The sequence below is a fragment of the Arachis hypogaea genome, chromosome 9, assembly GCF_003086295.3.
Source record: "Arachis hypogaea cultivar Tifrunner chromosome 9, arahy.Tifrunner.gnm2.J5K5, whole genome shotgun sequence".
Lineage (NCBI taxonomy): Eukaryota > Viridiplantae > Streptophyta > Magnoliopsida > Fabales > Fabaceae > Arachis > Arachis hypogaea.
Window position 1 is genome coordinate 7,070,069 of NC_092044.1, and position 22,419 is coordinate 7,092,487.

The window sequence follows — 22,419 nt, forward strand, 5'->3', positions numbered from 1 at the left end:
ATAAACAAGGAAGAAATATATGTAACTTATCAAGATAAGAAACAAGAGCTCTTTGAAAGAGAAAATCGTTTGAATTATTTGCAGTTTTCTGAAATAAATCAAAGAGCATTTGAAGCTCTAAAAATAATCTATAATAAACTGAAAAAAGAAGTTGAAGAGCTAGAAAAACTAATAGAATCTCCGGAAAATAGTGATGAATCAATGATAGAGTTTGCAGAAATTCTAAAATAAATAATGATAAACAAAACTATTTTAGGAATTATAATAAGATTACCTAATTTATGAGGTATAAAAAGATTAAAAAACTAGAAAATAAAATAAAAAGAAAAAGAGCGAAAAAATTAAAAAAATAGAGGAGTATAAAAGAGAATTAAACAATCTTCAGATCGAAATTGATGACCTTATAATAAAAAAGATAGAAATAAGAATAAATATAAACAAATTAGAATTAAATCTAGGAAAGTTATAAATGCCTGAAAAACCATATTACAATTTAAAAGAATTAAAACTGTTAGAAATAAGAGAAAGTGTAGAAATAAAAGAAGTTTCTGAGGATTTAAGAAATTTAGAAGAAATTTCAAAATTGAAAAAATTTGAGTTAGAAGAAATGTTGAAAATGATAAAATTTGAAGAAATGTTGAAAATGATAAAATTTGGTATCAGAGCCAAGTTAACGATTAAGGGTAACACTTTCTTTTTAAGGGTAACCTTCTATAAATAGCATCAGGTTGAGGTGTTTGGCCCTTTACTTCTGCAACAGCAATAATAACTAGCTAGTTGAGAAGAAAGAGATGTGTTCATCGGCAAAAGAGTACGATGTTTTTCTCTTAGTTTCAGAGGTGCGGACACACGTAGCAACTTCACCATCCATCTCTTCAACGCTCTGAAAAACAAATCAATCAAGACGTACATGGACTGTCTTATTGATAGAGGAGAAGATGTTTGGCCATCACTTAAGAGAGCAATCGAGGACTCACACGTGTCAATCGTGGTTTTCTCTAAAGACTATGCTTCTTCGAAGTGGTGCTTGCAAGAACTGGTGAAGATTCTGCAGTGCAGAAAAGATGTTGGTCAGGTTGTTATACCTGTTTTTTATGGAACAGATCCGTCACAGATAAGGGGTTAGACTGGGAGCTTCGAGCAATCATTTACGAAACATGTAAGAGGTCTGGGAGACAATGACATCAAAGTCAAAAGATTGAGAGATGCTCTCACTGAAGCTGCCCAAATTTCTGGATGGGACTCCCGAAATCTGTGTGTGTTTTACTGTTCTCCTTGTAATTTAATCATTCTTCTTAGTTTATATCATGTAAATTCATGACTTATTCTAGTAGTTTTTTTCTTTCTATTTCATGTTATTTGCATCTTTCTAATTGTTAAAATATATTATAATCAATTAATTTTTATTAAAATTATTTAACATATTTAAATATTTATTATAAGATATCACGTTTTTATTATTTTAACTATTTTTAGTATATATAAATACTTTTTTTATTATATTATATCATTTCAGTATTCGACACGACTTGAATATATACAAATTCTTTTTCTATTGTTATTTCTTCCCTTTCTAATATGGTACAAGAGCTATGGTATTTTCTAAGGAGGATAGGTTGTTTTTTTCTCATGAATTCACCATATTTTTTACGCTTTTTCTTTTTGTCATTTTTCCTTGTCTTTTGTCATGCCTTTGATATTTTTTCACCTTATCGATTAGTCTATCCTCTCCGTCTTAAGTCTTTCCAAGTCTAATAAATCAAACACCATTGTCATCCATTACTTACTTTCTCACGGAGAAATCATATATTTTTTGTCACTTTCCGACAGTTCATCATCCTCTAACATTTTACCATCTCTTCGTAGTTTACCGCTTTTCGGCAACTTTCGAGCAGTTCGCCATCTTTTCAGCAGTTTTTTCTGCGATTTTTTTGTGGCATTTTGGTCTGTGCGTCCTTGTAGCAACTTTGTCTGCACTTCCTTGCAACAGCTTCGTCTACGCTTTCTAATAAAACTATGAAAGAATAAGAAAATAAAAGATAAAGAATTTTTATTGTGCGATATAGAGCACAATGCTACCTATTTATACTAAACTGATTATAATTTTAAAATAGCTTAAACAACCAAATTTTCTAGATAATTCTGTAAGAGAAAGATAAGCATAACAAACTTAGAAAAAGATAAGCATAACAAATTTTGTTTCTAAAAGAAAAAAAAATGAAATGGGAAGGATGATTTGATATGCTCCTGCAAGCTGGTGGATGGAAGATGTTAATAATTCACAGCTTGGATAAGTTATGATGAAATGATTGAGGAAGGCGTGGATAAGTTATGATGAAATGATTGAGGAAGGCGTGTGCGGCATGGTGATACAGAGGAAGATGCGTGCCGCGGAGTTAGGGCTTCCGGCGGCCAAAACAAAGAAGCATATACTGTGCTTGAGGAAGAGAAAGCAAGCAGCGATATTCAGAGAACGCATAGAGTGTGGTAAGAGCGATCTTCAGAAAGTGTGTTGAGCGCGGTAAGAGGGATCTTTAGAGGGCGCATAGAGCGCAATAAAAATGTAAACGGATGGAAGAAAGCACAGACAGAACTGCCAAAAAAAAGCGGTGTGTGGCGGCGTGTTGCAGCTCCAACATCGATAATTTTGGGTTCATTAGACTCGAAAGGATAAGACGAAAAGAGTGAATTATTTGGTGAAATGAAAAAGTATCAAATCAGCAACAAGGATAAAATTATTTTTCACACAAAAAAGTATGGTGATTTCTCACCGGAAAGATGATAGCATATATGTTCTCCTCAAGGAGAATACCATGACTCTGATACCATAATAAAACTATGAAAGAATAAGAAAAAAAAAAGATGAAGACTTTTTATTGTATATGATATAGAGAACAATGCTAACTGTTTATACTAAACTGATTATGAATTTTAAAATAGCTAAAACAACTCAATTCTTTAGATAATTCTGTTAGAGAAATATAAACATAACAAACTTAAAAAAAAAAATAAGCATAACAAATTTTGTTTCTAGAAGAAAAAGGATAACATGGGAAGGATGCATGGTTTAATACTTTTCTTGCGGCAGTTTTGTCTGCGCTTTTTTTCGCAGCTTCGTTTGTGCTTTTCTTGCGGGAGTTCTGTCTGCGCTTTTCTTGCAACAGTTTCGTGCTTCCTTGCAGTAGTTCAATCTGCACTCTTTTGTGGCAGTTTCGTCTGTATTTTTTTGTAGTAGTTCCGTTTATGCTTTCTTTCGACAGTTCCATCTGCATCCGTTCTATCAATTTATGCAGTTCTTTTCTTTATTTTGTTATTTTAAATAAGTTTCAAACTCAATTTGTCTATTGAGTTTAAGGAGGGATGTTAGAATATATTAGGATCAATTAGTTTTTATTAGAATTATTTACCATATCTGAATATTTATTATAGGATATTACCTCTTTGTTATTTCAATTCTCTTATCACTTATAAATATCTTTTTATATTATGTCATTCCACACAACTTGAATACACACAAATTCTTTCTATTACTCTCCCTATTCTTTCTAACACTAATATTTTATTTTTAAAATTATAAAAATTATAAATAAAGGGTTATGATTATATAAATCAAATAAATTTTAAATAATATTACAAAAAGTTTGTTAGATTAAATTATACATCAGTGGAATGTTAGAATTCATCAATTATATCAATGAGAAATTCATCATCTTTAGGGATTTTTTATTTAAATAAATTAATTAATTATAATAATTACCGAAATAAATAATTTAACAAATATTTATCGAAATAAATATTTCTCTCTTATCTCGTTTACACTGTAAACGAGATAATTTTATATGTATCTCGTTTACTGTGTAAACGTGATAAAATGGGTAGACGTGACGGATAGACACTGTAAACGAGATATTTACACTATAAACGAAATAACACTGTAAACGAGATACATGTATTTTTTTTAAATATTAAAAATAATAAAAAATATTAATATTATCAATAATCCAAACTTTTAGCATGTAATTAGTATATAAAAAAGTTGGTAGAAGAGATTAAAATAGATATATTTGATCAATTGGTACCCAAAAAGGTTGATGAGATATTGAGAAGAGAATGGAAACGGTTATTATTTCCCACTATCTACGTGAGAGATAACTGTTTCAATTCTCTCCTCACTTCATCAATGTCTCCTACTAATTGGCAAACATTATTTTTAATTTTTAAATTTAAATCAATCCAATTGAATAATAATTTAATTTATTTTTTTTAAATGAATATGATGGAAGAGATTGATAACCGTTTTCATAATTTAATTTAAATTTTTATAACCCTTTAAAATGGATATAATGGGAGAGAATGTGAATTGATAAGAGACATTGATGGAATAGTTGGGAGAAAATTAAACGCTTATCTCTCACGTGGATAATGAGAGATAACCTGAGAGATAATCGTTTCTATTCTCTTCTCAATATCTCATCAACCTTTTTTGAGTACCAATTGATCAAATATATCTATTTTAATCTCTTCTACTAAACTTTTTATGTACTAATTTCATGCTAAAAGTTTGGATTATTGATAATATTAATATTTTTTATTATTTTCAATTTTTTTTAAAAAATACATATATCTCGTTTATAGTGTAAACGAAATATACACATTTTACGTCTACCCGTTTTATCTCGTTTACACTGTAAACGAGATACATGCAAAATTATCTCGTTTAACGTTTACAGTGTAAACTAGATAAGAGAGTGATATTTATTTCGGTAAATATTTTTTAAATTATTTATTTTAATAATTATTATAATTTATTTATTTATTTAAATAAAAAATCCTCATCTTTAGAGATATAATATAAGTCTACAAAATTTATATCTAGTATAAATGAGTTCTCTCTTGTTTTATTATAATTATATTGTAAAATTATTTTTTAGTCATCGATTCTCATTTGATATAAATTTAAAAGCCTAATAATCTTTATAAATATGAGACAATATTTATTCTTTAAATTAGCTTTTGAAACAGGTTAGACTCATTAAATTTTTAGAGTAATACTCCAAATAGGTCCCCAAAAAATTAGCCGTACGACAGATTTGTCCCCCAGAAAAATTAACTAAGTCCCCAGTCCCCAAAATTATTAAATATGTGCCATATACGTCCCTGCTCCAGGTTTAGCCGGTTAACTGAACACTCTCTCTCCTATGTGGAGGTGTTTAGTGTGACGTGTCAGGTTAAAGGCTTCCAGGACACGTTGGTCCCTGTACACGTGGCCAAAACGACGTCGTTTAAGGCCTTATCAAAACGACGTCATTTTTAATTGGACAGATTAGTCCCCAAGCTTAATGAAATGAATGTGTTAAAACGCAGCGTTTGAATAAGGACAAGACATCGCTGTTTTAAAGGGGATGATCATGAAATTAGGTCTTCACTTTTTACCCACTGTGCCTCCAACCCATGTATGTTAGTATGTGAGAGAGAGTTTTTGACTTCGAAGAAGATGATGTCGAGTGAAGGCAGCACGTTAGTTGCAAGTCAGAGACGCGATCGGAGAACTATGGATGATGTCTTCAGTGTTGACAGCGGTTCAACTGGCGTCCGAAGGGGGTGACTTAGAAGAGGAGAACATCCTAAGTGTAAGTGCAAGACATATGCCATAATATCCAGGTCTCGCACAGCAGAAATCCCGAATAGGCTATTCTTTGGCTGTCCTCACTTCAAGGTACTTTAGAGTGGTGGATTTTTGTGGTGCTGTAGTTTTGATAATTGGAGACTAAGACTAATGTGATGATTTATGTTCTGTTATTCTGATTGCAGGAAAAGCAAGGATATTGTGATTTTTTTGTATGATTTGATGAGATCTTTGGGTATTTGGTGGATGATGTAGTTGATAGGCGTAGATTGGCCTCTGTGGAGACATGCGTGGGTGAAGAATTTGGTACAGGTTTGGATTATTGCTTGGAGGAGAGAGTGAAACAATTGGAGGAGATGTTAATAAAGAGGAATGAAGATAGTTCGAAAGTCAAGAAGGACAGTGTTCTAAGCTTGTTTAGTAGTGTAATAATAGGTGCACTTGTAGTTGTGATTATGTTTTGTATTTATGTGGTGGTTATTTAAGCAATTGGCATTGTATCTTTGTTGGAAAAATATTGTATTTGAATGGCTCATTTTAGTTAAATAAATATTAGAAGTTGATAATGATGCTAACTTGAAGCTAGTCTATATCGAATTCAAAGTATGCAAAGTAATTTGGCAAAGTGGATTAAACCAAAAATAGTATATAATCCAGGGAGGAATATTCAAATAACATGCATCAGAATGTTAACATAAAGTAGCATCAACATAGAGGATGTACATAAGTTGTTTCAAAATGTTAGCAAAATAAAGAAGGTTTATTTCCTTCTACACACACTAATGTAAAGTGGTGCTCAAAAGTATTATAAGTGCAGGTCTATTTTCTTCAAAATAACAAGAGTAAACACTAGCAGGTCCATTTCACAATAAGTTTCTTCCAAAGCATCATTTCTTCTTAGAGTGGTTCAGTCCAGGCGTTGGAATGAATTTGAACATTCTGGAGGTTGTGCCACTACTTGCAGCTGCCATTGTCTCAACACTCACACTTTTCTGTCTCTTGGGCCTAATTATTGTCTGCTTTGGACGTCTACTAGGCTGCTGAGGCTGAGTTTGTCTTCCCTGATTGAATTGTAAATAATTATGAGTATTCTAAAATAAGATATTAGTCAGTAATGTTTAGGAATTAATAGTGAAACATATTATGAAGCATACTTACAGTTGCAGCATTCACATTCATTCCTATGTCTGGTACAGTATGATTTGTTGGTGCCTCAGGCTGGGTAACCTCATAAGTAAGAAAATTTATTAGGACAATTAAACCCTTGACGATGTATTTTATAAGTCAAATAGGTCCTTTAGAAATGCTACTATAAGTCAAACAGGTCCCTAATTACTAATTTATATGTCAAGTTGGTCTCTATAACACAACAACTAATTCATGTCAAAAACCTGAATCCTAAGCATGTTATCACACATATCAAGCTGCACAATGTAATTCATTTAGCAGAAGAATGTAAGTATCATTCATGTATACCTCAGTTACTAGTGCCGATTGAGAAACCTGAACCTCTTCTTGTGTTGCAGTTGACTTTTCCTTGGATTTTCCTTTGACCTTTCCTTTAGGATTAGTTCCAGCCTTAGGAGCTCCCTTGCAGGTCTTAGCATTGTGGCCAGTCTCTCCACATTTTCCGCATGTGACTCGGAAGGTCTTTTTGCCTTATTACTCTCTGCTCCGTCTTCTATTGGATCTTGTCTCCTTCTCTTTACTGGACGCCCTATTGGCCTCTTAATCTTGGGAGGGATTGAGCTTATTTCTCCAAACTTCTCTCAATACTCTTCACTGTTGACGGGGCTAATGGAATGACCATATGTTGCTCTGAAGGCATCCATCTTCAGCCACTTGTGCACATATGTGTCTGGTTTGTCTCCCCTCTTAGCAATAGCAGCCATGGCATGCACACATGGAATTCCTATAAGTGATTGTAAACAACAATCAGATATACAGTTTGTTAGCATAATAACTAAAAATGCATAAGTTGGAGTGTTATACCTGTAAGTTGCCACATGTTACATGTACATGTGTTATTACCTAAGTGCACCCCCAGCTTCTTCATGTGCATTTGCACCTCAAATACCTGTCTAGCATCGTCGCCAGTCCATTGAGCAGTCCAGTGCTTGGTCTCCTTCTTAATGGCTTCCATCCTTTTTTGTTGTACAGGAGCAACTACACCAGTGTACATGCTTAGGGCCTTTTTGTGTTGTGCCATCCTACGCATAATGTAACATCTGAGCTCCTCTAGCATTGTGAGTATAGGTTTTTCCCTATAGTGTACTATTTTGGCATTCCACACCTCTGTCATGTTATTGGTAATATTGTCCAGTTTAGGGTAGTAGCTGAATTTTGACTTAGTCCAGCATCCTGGATCCAATTTTGCAAGGTAAGCCCACGCGTCCTCATTCATTCTCTTCAGCCTTTGCATATTATCATTAAACTCTGCAACGGTTGAACTCTTGGCACAAGCCCAAACCACATTCTTAAGCTGTGTATCCTTGTATTTGTTTGTGAAATTCTTCCAGATGTGCCTAACGCAGTTTCTGTGATGGGCGTTAGGCATAACCTCCTTCAGTGCTGGCAGAAGACCCTGCATTACAGTTCCAATAGACCAGAAAATAATAGGCATTAAAATGTTTGTTATGATAACAAAAAATATAGTTAACAGTCATTAAACCATGAAGAATACAATGCATTTAGTTAGTTAACATAACAAACACTAAGACATATTTAGGGATACCTTCTGTTGATCGCTGATGAAGTTCCAACCATCGGCAGTGCATTGCCCAAGATCATCTTGTAACAACTACAGAAACCATTTCCAACTTGCCTTCATCTCACTGTCAACTACTGCATACGCAATCACATAAAAATGATTGTTTGCGTCTTGTCCTACAGCTGACAATAATTGTCCCCCATAAAAACCCTTCAGGAAGCATCCATCTAAACCTATCAAGGGGCGACATCCAGCCTTGAACAAGCAAATATACAATTTATCAAATAATGGAGGAGATTGAGGTATAGGCTCCACTGCCAACAGTGCAGATGAACCTTCATTGCTCCTGTGTAAACCAGAATTACACCAGAATTCACTAAGATCACTAACAATATTCTAATGTATTTTCATATCACAGCAAGTTATTTTTATCAAACAAGAATTAACATAAAATATAAAAAAATACTATTCTTTATCAATTCACTAACAATATTCTAATGTTTATCTTTGAAATAAAATAACCTCATACCGGTGTATCTCGTTCAGATAGTCATGCAGCTTGCCATATTGCGCCTTCTCGTTACCAACATACTTTTCCCTGGCCATCCGAAGTCCTCTGTATAGCATTTTATCATTGAGTATCACATTGTAATCAACCTTCATGTGATCCCATGCCTCTGCATGTGTCAACCGTGGCTGACTCAACAATCTCTTTTCTAGCTTCCTTGCTACCCAATGTTGATCTGCCATATTGCTGCCAAACTCTCTTCCATAGGTGTGAGTTGGATTGTAGGTCTTTATTTGGTATCCACCTAATCATGAGTTCTTTGCACAGTATATAAGCCAGGGACAGTCATGCTTCTCTGTTTCACCATTTTTCTCACCTTCATTTTCACATTTTGTATTTTCTTCTGCATTAGCTTGTGCTTCTACCTCATTGGTAGTAGGTCCCTCATTATTTTTCTCACCTTTAGGATGAGCCTCATTCGTTTCCACCACCCCTTTAGCTTTCTCGCTTTCATTAGCTTCATTAGCAGCCTGTAACTTTGCATTTTCCTTAGCTGCTTTTCTTGCCTTTGCCTTGACTTTTTGCACTTCTTTTCCAGGCATGAAGCCTCCATGTATACAAGCAGCTCTAACCCTTCTCTTATCATTCTTCATGTAAAATATCCTTCTACCTTCTGATATGGTAAAGTCCTTCAGAGCCTGCTTAAATTATTCAAGTGACTCAAACTCCATGTTCAGCTGAAATTGGACCTCCCCAAATTCTGCACTCGGATTAAATTAAGGCCAATCAAACCCATCTCCTCCATCATCACTTGAGTCATTCAGGGTCAAAAATTGTTCAGACTCATGCTCAAATTCAATGTCTGACTCAGGTAACAACTTCACACCAAGTTCTTCATCAAATGTAGCATGTTTTTTGGACTTCGATGGTCCTTCATTGGCACTAGCAGGTGTAGTTTTGTTTTTGTTGCCACTAGAAGGCCTATTAACTACTTTGTCTTTTTCAGCAGGCCCATAATCACTTTTATTGGGCCTGCCAGGCCCACCATGACTCTTTCTCTGAACAGATGCTATAGCTACCTCTTTTCTTCCAATGGCTGCCCTTTTTGGCTTGCCATTGCCCTTGCCAACTGGCCCATTAACAGGCTTACTAACTTTGGATTTCTTCTTCCCATTATACTTTCCTTTCTTACCAGCTCCAACTAACTCTTCCTCTAAACTTGAATCCGAAAAATCATATCCTGAAGGTAGGGGCTTGTATAATGCATCTTCTGTTGACTCATACCCATCATCACTATCTGAACTCTCAACATCTGCATCATTGTCAACACCATCATCCTCAGCACTAGCCTCTTGCACTTCCACTTCCTCAACACTAACACCATCATCATCAATGAACTCTGTATCTTCCATGATTGGATGGTCAAAGTAGATGTAGAATTCATCAGTGTCCTCATTTAGCATTTTATTCTTTTGAAGATCTCTGATCTCTTTGTCTCCATGAACTGGGTGAAGACTAGACTCCAGGTCAGTAGCAGTTGGATCATACCAAAACATTGCCTTATAGTCATGGTAACCCAAGTCCAAAAAAAGTTTCTTCAGGTCAAAGAAACATATCAGATCAATGTCTATTAGGGGAAACTTCTTGACTTCTCCATTGACGTACACAAGTACTCCCTTGTTGTCTCTCACAAAGCTTCCACCATGGTGAAATACGGATATCACATCTTCACTCATCTAAACTAACAAAATAAAAATCTATCACAACTTAAACAAGCAACGAAGCCATTACAAGAACATTAAAACAGAATTCAATTTTTTAACAACCACATCGGTAATGTTACGATGAAACGTCACAGACTAAATCAATTTAGAACTCTGACTTAACCAACACTAGCAAAAAAATATCTTTAATCTACCCTACACATGACATGCATGTTCATCATACATGAATCTTCGCCTCTGAATTAATTCAGAAAAGAAATTAGAAGACTTACCTCTAACAATGGCGATATGCACGACAGTCCACCGCCACCACACAGTCGCCGTCAACCTCGTCAAACGACTGTTACAGACTACAGTCAATGTTAACGGAGTTGAGAAAGATGAAAGGTTGCCTTGTAAAATTTGGGTAAGGGTTTGGGGTTTCAGGTCATTTAACAGAGCCAAGGGAGAAGGACTTGCGTTTTTATCCTAAGTCCCTATTCAAACGCTGTGTTTTAACACATTCATTTCATTAAGCTTGGGGACTAATCTGTCCAATTAAAAATGACGTCGTTTTGATAAGGCGTGTGGGCCACGCGTACGCGTAGGCGTACGTTTTTCCAAAAAAAATCTGATTAAGTTAAAAAGCTGCAGAATTACCTGTTTCAAACCCAAAACTTCCGTCGAGCATAACTTAATCATATTAAATCGTTTTTCATCCGCTCTTTGAACGGCATAAACTTTACGAAACCAATTTTCATTTAAAATAAGTTGAAATCAATTTGGGGTTCCGAAAGTCAAGTTATACCTCACCGAAGTTTGGCCCAAAACCAAAATTTTGCAAACTTTCAAAACCTCTTCCTCATTCAAAACAAATCCCATGATACCAACACAACTAACAACCTACACTTGCTAACACAATATGTCCTTCTTCCTCAACACAACAACCACCATAAAAGTCATACCTCATACCAACAATAATTACACATACACATGCCAAAATCCTACAACCAAAACCATAGCTCATAAATCCCAAGTTTATATACTTATATTCTCAAATCAATAATTAACAATTTGCCAAACCATCAACTAATCAACAGCACCATGCCAATCCATACTTAACAACAAGTTACTAAACAACAATATACACATACATTCCAACCTATCCTATAGTCATCTAGCCTAAGTTTTCACAGAACATTATATATTAAATGCAAGAAACCTAAACCATACCTTGCCCGGTTTTTTCGTAGTGATCAAGGCAGCTTATTAACACAAACACAGCCCCAAAAACCTCAACAAAACACTAGTGTTTAGCTTCCTCCAACTTCTAATATCCACAATTTCAAGCTCCAATTATTTATTCACAACCTAATACACATTCATAACACATATATACCCAATTTAATACCCAAGGCATAAATTCAGTAAATTAAATAGGATTTATGGTATCCTCACCATACCCAAGCTTCATGTAAAAAAGAGTAAACATTTTCCTCAAGCTATTGGATCCTAAAACATAAAAAAAAGGAAATTCAACACCTCCACATGATTTTTTCAAAAATTGGGGAAGAAGAGGATGAGAGTGAATAAGCGAGTTACCTATGAAATTGTTACGATAGAATCGTAGAGCTTGACGCGGTGGTCGCGTGGTCGCAAACGGTGCGGCGATCAGAGCTCGGATCGGAAAGTTACGGCATTTGGAAATTGAAACAAGGGTTTCGTATCCTTCTCTTCTTCTCACTGCATTTAGCGCTACTTCTGTTGTATTCTTAGAGAAGAAAATGAGCTTTAGCTCATTTAAATGCTGGGCCGGTTGGGCCCACAATTTCGGTTCAACCGGTTTGGCCCGTTCGGTACAATTTTGGGCCGATTTTTTCGAAATTAGTGTCAAAATTCTCGTTTTGATGAGCTCTATCCTAATTTAATATAATATTTAAATTTCTAATTTTTTATTAAAAATTAATTTATTGACTAAATATTTACTAATTTAACGGGGTTTACATCCTACCCACCTAACAAAGAATTTTGCCCTCAAAATTCAGATTCAGTATCTGAAATGAGGCGTGGGTAGTCCTTCTGCATACTCAGATATTCTTGAAGCTGACTTCATCACTTGAAACGTCCATCTCCTTTCATTTAAACTAACTTAGGTTGTAAGACATGAATTTTTTTTAAAAGTGTGTTTCAGAAGTTACGAAATGTAGAGTATGTCGAATAAATATACATAACTATACAACAAAATAACTTGATAACCACTTCGCCTCAGAAGTCCAGACGCCTAATGAGGTACCTCTCGACCTACATTTGAAAATAACAACATAGTATAGAGTAAGAACCAGAGGTTCTCAGTATGGTAAAGGTGCCACACATATAAGATATAAGGTCTTGGGAATGCCAAAGGCAATCTTAGAACGCCGACACTCAGATTATTAAGCTTAAAGTATTAAACAGAAACCACAAAAGGTGGTTTTCTAAGAGTATTTAAGCCTAATCTAACTTAATCTTGAATCTAGTCTTACCGCCCTTCCTCCGTACCTCCATCTCCGACAATATATCACAGACAAAAAAATAGATAAAGGCAAACACAAGAAGGTTACAAGTACTGCAGGTAGCAAATATACATTTAACATAGAAAATACAATTAGGTACATCCAGTTAGTGCACAAACAAGTAATTCAAGTAATATGCACATGATGCATGCATGTCCAATGGCTGATGAGTCTCATCTATCGGTTATCAAGCTAACTCGACAAGTCCGGTTTGCAAAACGTTTGGACTGTCCCCCGACGTGCATTCCCAAGAGTCTATGCATAGCTTTTTCTCAAATAATCAATATTGCTCAATGGGAGTTAACATTCCCGGGAATTTATAAGTGTCCGGTCACCCTTACGTCATAGGATCAACAGAGTATCGAGTTTTCGACCTGGTACACGTGGTGGCAAGCCACGGTACTTTACCCAGGAAATCTCGTATCTCAAATCATTTAATTAATCAAGCCAAGTATTATACATAATCATTCATAACATTGCATATTCAATTCATCTCTTTTTTAGCTTTACTTCACCTCCAAGTTATCCCCACTTCCTAACTTCATCCGTTTATCAGGTTTAATACTATTATTTAAGACTACAGGAATGAAAATAGAGGTTTAGAAGTTTGAAATAGGATATAAAACTCAAAAAACCACGTTTGCTGGAATAGGGGCCACACGTACGCGTGGCTCACGCGTACGCGTAGGAGTGTAGAAAGGCAGCTCGCGCACACATCCCCTTATCATGTGCACGTGTAGGTGAATAATTCATGTCACGTGTACGCATAGGCCATGCGTACGCGTGGACATGCATCCTGGCTCATTACGCGTACGCATAGGGCTACTCGTGTACACACAGTAAAAAATTCCACGCCACACGTGCGTGGGCGTACGTTTTTTCAAAAAAAATCCGATTAAGTTAAAAAGCTGCAAAATTACCTGTTTCAAACCCAAAACTTCCGTCGAGCATAACTTAATCATATTAAATCATTTTTCATCCGTTCTTCGAATGGCAAAAACTTCACAAAACCTGTTTACATTTAAAGCAAGTTAAAATCAATTTGGAGTTTTGAAAGTCAAGTTATAGCTCACCGAAGTTCGGTCCAAAACCAACATTTTGCAAACTTTCAAAATAAAGCTCGGTTTGGATCCCGTTCAACCGGTTGTCCCGTTCGGTCCAATCTTGGGCCGATTTCTTCGAAATTAGTGTCAAAATTCTCGTTTTGATGAGCTCTATCCTAATGTAATATAATATTCACATTTATAATTTTCTTTATTAAAAATTAATTTATTGACTAATTATTTACTAATTTAACAAGGTTTACAATGGGCGTCGGCGCGGTGCTCTCCTCCACGGGCATCGAAGTGGTCATCTTCTCCATGGATGCTGCTTCAGAGCGATGGCGCGGTGCGCTCCTCGTTTTGTGCTGAATCACCACTGTCGAGAAACCCATCTCCCTTCTATTCTCCTTCTTCCTCTTCTTACCCTGTCTCACCTCCTCCTATTCGCGACCCCTGTCTCTCCTTCTCCTGTTTGCGAGCTCTGACAACACTATACCCAGCTGTAACCTCCCTCCTCCTCCTCTACGTATTGGTAAGAAATGTCTAAACTTTACTATAGGAATAGGATTTCTGAATCCGTTAATTCTAAATTTTAGTATGGGAATGTTCTAATTTTTAGTATGGAAATGGAATTTCTGAATGCTTTGATTCTGAATTTCAGTATAGAAATGTTCTGAATTTTAGTATGGGAATGAAATTTTTGAATGCATTGATTCTGAATTTTACTATGGGAATGAAATTTCTGAATGCATTGATTCTGAATTTTTTGGGCTTTTTGATAGTTCTGATTTTGGGAGTTTTATTTCAATTTTTCTAAATTTTTTATGGTTCTGATTGTTGCTTCTTAAGGTTTTCATTTTTATTTTGCATTTTGATATTGATTTTGCGTCATTTATTATAAACATATATTCGACAAGATTTCTTTCATTGCTTAATGTCTCGGAATATAAAACCATCATTTCTAGCATTTTTACTTCCTGTTTTGAGATTAGTCTAATGGAGAAGGAGAAGAAAAACCTTCTTTTGTGTTCTTTTTTCTTTAATTTTTAGCTTTATAATTGAAATTTTACGTTTTAAATGAGCTTTTCACTCCTTTTTGTTGTTGCTTTTAAATTTCGGTGACAATTTGTGGTTTTTTTTTATTTTTTAATTCATGTGATAAATTTCAGTGGCAATTTTCATAATATCGTTAGTAATTTAAATTGCATAAAGGAATTGAACTGTAATTATAAATTCAACCAAAAATATTGTGGTTCTGTTGACTTTTTTATTCATGTGATGAATTTCAGTGGCAATTTACATAATATTGTTAGTAATTAGGACTTGCATAAAGGAATTGAACTGTAATTATAAATTCAACCAAAAATACACCTTTAATGGATGTTTGGGCAATAATTCCAACTGTGCTAAGTATAACTGCACTCTTATATTTGCAACAATTTTAAAGTTTATTAAAAATGATCTGCCTGTTGCCACTATATACACTTCCATTGGGATAAAAAGAAAAGCCTTTCTTCCTAGCAATGGTGTTTTAATGAGGAATTTTTTTCTCTGAGAATTTTGTTTGTGGTTGAACTCTAAAGAGCACATTGAATCGCTGGTCTATTGATTTGGTAACACGGTGACTACCCTCAGCTGCAACCTCCTCACCCCTGCCTTTTTGTTACTCTATTCTTTATTTTTTAGGTTTTTGGAAAAATTCATTTTGCTGTTCTCTGATTTAATTCATTACATTTTAGTTAGATTTTAATTTTTACTTAGTAATTTTATTTAGTCAAACTTATTTTTGCTGATTAGGTTAATTTAGATTAAAATTAGAATTTTCTTGTCAGCTTTTGTCTTAGTTCATAGTTAATTAAGCATGCTACTTTGATTCTTGAGTCTGAAATTTCAATTTGTTTAGACTGGCTTGATTGATATTTTGTTGAATTTCAGATTTTTCACTACTTTTCCACTGAAGTGCAATACTCTATGCTGGTTATTGCTGATTCAGCAATTTCTGGTTTTTCACATTGATTCTGGTACTTTTTACCTTTGATTTCTTCATTTTTAATGTAAATTATAGAATAATTAATTTTCATAATTCACTGAGTTAACTATTTCATATAGAATCAATTATTATTTTTTGTTTGTTTGTTCTGTTGGCCACTTTGATTGAGTTAAATAGTTCATAGAGAATAATGTAAATTTTATTCTTTACTCCTTTATAGAGAAAGCTTGCCACTTTGTTAATTATTATTGATTTTAATTTGTTAATGGTTAACTATTAGTGCTGCTGACAAGAATCGCGAGTTAACTTGAAAAATCATACGTTTTTGCGATTCTATTCCTCCATTTCATAAGGTTCTTGCTTTGCGTCTCAGAGAAATAGTATTCACGTAGAATTGATGAGTAAGCACGCCAAATCGTCAGAATCGCGTCTACGGTGGTGACCGATATCCAAGATAACAGGGTGGCAAGAAGTTGTTGTCCATGGCCCAATTCGAAATCCAACTCAAATCCAAGCCCCAATCCTTTGAGAAGAAGGCTTGAACCCTAGGTTTATGTATGTTAAGCTTTATGTCTCCATTTTTTTCAGGACAATAGGTAATTGATTAACTGGTTATAGTTAGATTTTATATTCTCTTGTTCGCTTTGTAACAATTTCTCTGATATCTTTGATGAAGAGTAGTTCATTAATTTTTTAGCTAATGATGTAAAAATGATTAACAAGCTACTTAAAACACTAGTTCATGCCACCAACATGGTGATCCAGTTCAAAAGCTGGTCTGATATGGATTACTATAGGTAAAGTCAGAACATTCAGAGAAATTGATGCTAGAATTTATGTACCTAAGGTAAATAATGTGACTAGTAATTATATGATGATGTATGTGAGAATAGTATTAGGCATCTCATAGATCATATATTCATATGATTGAATTATCATTTATTAATATATGCTAATAAGCATTTTCATGTTTTTTCGGTAGAGGCTTTTCTTTTCTTTTCTTTTCTTTTTTCTTCTTTCATTTAATCTATGTGATATCTTTAAGCTCTTTCAATAGGATTCAAGTTAAAGGAAAAAGAATAAAAAAGAAGGAACAAAAAGAGCAGTTTGTGACACTATTAAAATTTTAGTTTTCAAGGTGTTTGTTTTTTTTTTTTCTTTAGTTTTTTTTAGTGCTATTTGATGTCATATATATCATTATTGTTGTCTTGTCGGGAGATGCTAATGTAATATGTGGTGGAGCTTGGAAATTCTGGCCGCTAGAACTTATGGCTTGCCTCAATTTCGACTGTGAGTGTTTTTATGGAGTGCTAGACCGTCTGAGGTATTCTAATGTTTTTGTTGTAATATCTTTCAAAATACAGTTATCATGGTTATTTACATAAAAAAGAAATATTATTTTCATTCTTTTGTTTTAGTGTTGAAGTTCAAATTTGAGTTAAATTTATTATTGTTCTTTATATATGGTACTGAAGTTGTCTCAATTCCCTCTTCCAACTCATGATGTTATTGTCACGGATGTTATTCTTTTAGAATTGGAGGTATGTGCAAATTTTACATAGAACTTGTGTATCTGTGTTTAGAATTGTAAGCGAATTTTGTAGAGGAGTTTATTACCTATGGCATGGTGATTAATTGGTATGATGAAAGTCGTGATGTTCATTTGGTCCTTATATTGTGTTACATTTACACTATATCGTTGTTTTCTTTAGTATTGAATATGATTTTATTCTTTTGATTGATATTTTATATGATACGAAGATGTTTAGCTTAATAGATTACTTGTTAGGTCACAGGTAAGTATGGTTGGACTGCAAACATGAAGAAGATTACGAAGGCTCATGCCTTGAGAGATAACGGCATGATTAGCTACATATATAGTAAGAAGACTATGGAGATCAACCTTGACATAGATCGGCGTTATGGAAGAATTGACGAAGAGAACGAAAGCTGATGAAATTAGGCATTTATTTATTTGTTTATTTATTTGTTGAAGTTCATGAGAAAACATCTATTTTTTTTGGTTTAGTTATGTATATTTTGATTTGAATTTTACAAGTATATGAATTTAAAATTTATTTAGTTGGATTTGAAACAACCTTTTAATTTAATATATATACAATATATTAGCTTATCTTTTCTTTTTATTTATTAAATTTAGTTTAAATAATTAAATTTTATTAAATTATGCTATATATCTTTTTAAAAAGATAATTCCAAATAAATTTAGATAAATGTTGCTTTAGATATTTTAAAAGGTAATACAAAAAACTCTTAGATAAGTGTTACTTTAGGTTTATGAAAAAGGCAACTTAAAAAAAATTTGAACAAGTGTTACTTTAGGTATGTCAAAAGGCAACTTAAAAAAATTTGGACAAATATTACTTTATGTATTAGAAAATATAACTCGTAAAAAATGTTGCCATAAAGTCTTATCTAAAGCGTTGTGTTCGGGTCTTCTAAGGCAACGTTTTTTGAAGGTTGTCACAAAAAAGATTCTCTTTGATACATAAAAGTGTTGCATTAAACCAAAAGTAATGGCCGTATAGTCAACCCCCAAAAAGCGTTGCGTTTTGTCGAAAAGTATTGCTTTTGATAAAAGACAATACTTTTTTTATTATAGACAATATTTTTAAAGAGTTGTCTTAACCCGAATTTATTGTAGTGTTTTTTTAGTTTTTGATTTTTTTCTAATATTTATAGATTTTTCGTTTTGTTTGGTTTTGAATTTTAAAATAATTGTAAATATCTCTTTTTTGTTAAATTTTGGATACTTTTTATTACGTTTCAAATGTTTTTTTTAGGTTTTAAATATTTTTTTACAATAATTTTGAATATTTATTTTTATTTAATTTTAAACTTTTTTTTTCAAATTTTAAATATTTTTTTATTTAATTTTGGATGTAATTTGAATTAACATTTTTTGTAAAAATTAATTTAAAAAAGGTTACTAATTAGCTGGAGTAGTTAGCTGCGACCCTTATTATTTACCTAACAAAGTTGGTTCTAAAATCTTCAGTGTATTCAATCTAAATTAGCCAAATTCAGACAACAGACATAAGATGTTTGTAATTTAATTAAAAAGAAAAAAAAAAACAAAGTCCAAATTGAAGATGGAAATGCGATCAATGTGACTTATAGTCGGTTACCTAGATTTTGCAGGTTCTTTATACAAATAAATGTATAAAAATAATTATTTTTTTTTAATACGGACCTAGAAAAATGATTACCAAAATATACGGAACTATTTTTTATTAGTAGTGACGCCTGCAAAATAAAAAACCACACCAATTCTTCTATGACGTCTGCAAAATGGATAATAAACAGCTCACATTTTGACCGTACACAAAATGGAATGCATGCATAATAAAATCGATGGCACTTAAAATAGACAATAATAATAATAATAATAATAATAAAAATAATAATAATGACATCTGCAAAATGGATAATAAACAGCTCACATTTTAATCGTATACACAAAATGGGATGCATGCATAATAAAATCGATGGCACGTAAAATAGATAATAATAATAATAATATAATAATAATAATAAATAATAATAATATTTAAATTATAACAAAATAAAATATCACTATAAATATATTGATTTTTTTATTAAAATGTGCAAAAATATGTTGCTTATCTACCTACTCAATAAAATTTTTTTCGGCATTTGTTCCACTCATTTTTTTAATACCGTTCTCCCTTATTAAATTATTTTGATTTTAAATTTTTTTAAAAATAGCGGATTTTTATTATTTTATTTTTATTTTTAGTTTTTTATTTTTAGAATTTAATAAAAAGATAAAAAATTAAAATACAAAATAATATTTTATTTTTTTATTATTTGATTTATATTTTATTTTTAATATTTTTTATTTCTAAGATGTTATAAAAGACAGTGAAAAAAGAAAATAATATATTAACTTGCATATCTTGATGGATTAGAGTGTATTTTCATTTCTATTTTGGAAACGCCAATAATAAAATGACTCTGCATATCTAGATGACCATTTTTTTATTCCTGTGTATTCAAAGAAATAATATGTTTATATCTTTATTTGTATTAAAAAAAAAAACAGATTTTGCATATTATAGTATGGGCAGAATAAGAGAGGATAACAAAGTACTCACTAGTAGCTAGAAACAGATAAGAAAACAATTAGAGAAGAAATGTGAACATGTTTCCGTTGTAATGGAAAAAAAATGAGTATGTTTATACAGTGACGAGTAATTTAATTATTATTTTTATAGCATAATAGGTAGTGGCAGAAAGAAAGCTTCGTTATGCGTACGTCTCATAGTTTAGTTACTTCATTTCAGTAATTAGACTCTAGGATTTGAAACAAAAAGGTATGGACGTAAAAGGTATGGACGTAAAGGCAGAAATTGGATACATTCTTCATCTTTTGATGGGGTACATTCCTCATATGTTATTTTTAATCCTAGCATGAATGTTCATGAAATGCACGGTTCACAAAATTCAAAACACTTTACCTAAATTGAAGAATTGTTACAATAATTATAAAAATCATGATCTACAAAAATTAGTAAATATATAATATATTTCTAAAAAATTATAGATAAAATTAAAAAAATTTAGATGTACAATAATAATAAGAGTAATGATTAAGTACGATTTTGGTTCTGAAAATTTAAGCAAAAAATTTTATTCGTTTACATTTTTTTTATATTTAAATTCATCTCTAAAGTTCAACTTAGTTTTAAAATCGTTATTTGGATCAAAATACTTTTCTCTAACAACCTTTTTCCAACAACTTCATTAAAAATTTAAAATACTCGATTTTTTTTGTTCATCATCCAAAATTTATACTTTTGCTTCTACAAACACTAAAATAAATTTAAATAAAATTATTATTAAGAAAATAAAGCATAATCAGCAACAAAAATTTTCACAGCATCAATGAAAATTTTTAAATCAAGTTGAATCATAAGAACGAATTTAAATGAAAAAAAGATTGAACACGAATCAAATTTTTGGCCTAAATCATGAGAATCAAAATTGTAAAAAGAATATCAATAACAACAACAATAATAATATGTAACAATAACAACAATAACCATATAAAAAAATACCTAAACATTAATAATAATGTTCTATACCAGACTTGAACCCACAAACCGAGCTTTTCACAGTGGGTTTAAATTCAAATTCAATGAAGAAATAAAAAAATTCTATTAAGAAAAATTTGACTGAAATCTTAAAGTGATACTCGTATGAAAATAATTTCAATTAAGCTCAATTCTATGGCTTTTTAATCTTTCAATAAAAGATTCAGTCATTTTCCAAGTGTAAAAATTAAAAAGTGTACGTTATTACTTATTAGGTATTATTAGCTAATTTTGTAGAGATAGGTTGAAATCAAAGAAGTTTTCTATTATATTTAGCGAGCATTGTAAGTAAAATATAAATAAAGTACAAATCAACTCATTTTTTACTTTTTCAATAAATTATTGATATTTTTTACTTCAAAATATAAATAATAAAAAAATTTCATTTGAAATTAAATAAAATATTTAAAATATCAAAGCTAATAAAAACAAAAATTTAAATATTTTGTTTTAGATCAAAGTCTAACAAAAGTCACCAAAAAAAAAAAGTCTAACAAAATTTATGTTATTACAAATTTGTAAATCTAAAATAAAATGATTAATGAATTTTTAAAATTAAAAAATTATCATTTAATTCATTGATATCTAAAATATTATTATTGAAATATTATTGTTTTAAGTTAATCTAAGATATAGTACTCGAAGATAATATAGGAGCTAATATTTAGATTTGTCAAAGTTAAAATTAACAAACCTATGTTTATGTTTTAGTTCCTGTTATCTTAAAGTATAATTGAGTTGCTATTTAGCTTTTTTTATTGTAGATTTTATTTTATTTTTATTTATTTATTTTTTTTTTTTTTTGAAAGGAATTAGATAATTATATTTTGTGTTCAACTGTTCATCAACGATGGTTTATTTTTTTTTAATTTTTTTATTCTGTTTTGATTTTTCAACATTTATTATTTTGATTCTGATGTACTTGTTTTTATCTCTAAATAAATATTTATTTTTTAAAATTTAACTTACATGTGTCCTAAGAGTACAAATTAAGATTATTAGTAATAAAAAATTTTAAATAATTTACTTTAATAAATACATAATAAATGCATTGAGAATTTAAATTATATATTTTTTATTAAAAATTTCTTAATTTATATCTTTATCATGCACTCTAAAGACAAATATTAGTTAATCATATTTTTTATG

The 22,419-nt window shown here is 31.8% G+C and overlaps 1 protein-coding gene across 1 annotated transcript; it reads right to left on the bottom strand.

Annotated features, from left to right (window-relative positions):
* Window positions 1–6,691: 6,691 nt before the first annotated feature.
* LOC140174936 (uncharacterized) lies at window positions 6,692–8,207 on the bottom strand. The gene is made up of 3 exons (XM_072201858.1): window positions 7,619–8,207; window positions 7,103–7,538; window positions 6,692–6,844 (listed from the first exon to the last, which is right to left on the bottom strand). Exons 1-2 carry the CDS (start codon window positions 8,181–8,183, stop codon window positions 7,396–7,398), a joined length of 708 nt encoding a protein of 235 aa, XP_072057959.1. The 5' UTR covers window positions 8,184–8,207; the 3' UTR covers window positions 6,692–6,844; window positions 7,103–7,395.
* Between the last annotated feature and the right edge of the window lie 14,212 nt (window positions 8,208–22,419).

What these genes read in the sequence shown, in the direction of transcription:
- LOC140174936 (XM_072201858.1), bottom strand. Translation starts at nt 8,183, where the DNA reads ATGCCTAACGCCCATCACAGAAACTGCGTTAGGCACATCTGGAAGAAT. An exon ending in TAACATGTGGCAACTTACAG is followed by an intron (nt 7,539 to 7,618) that starts GTATAACACTCC and finishes AATCACTTATAG; the next exon opens with GAATTCCATGTGTGCATGCC.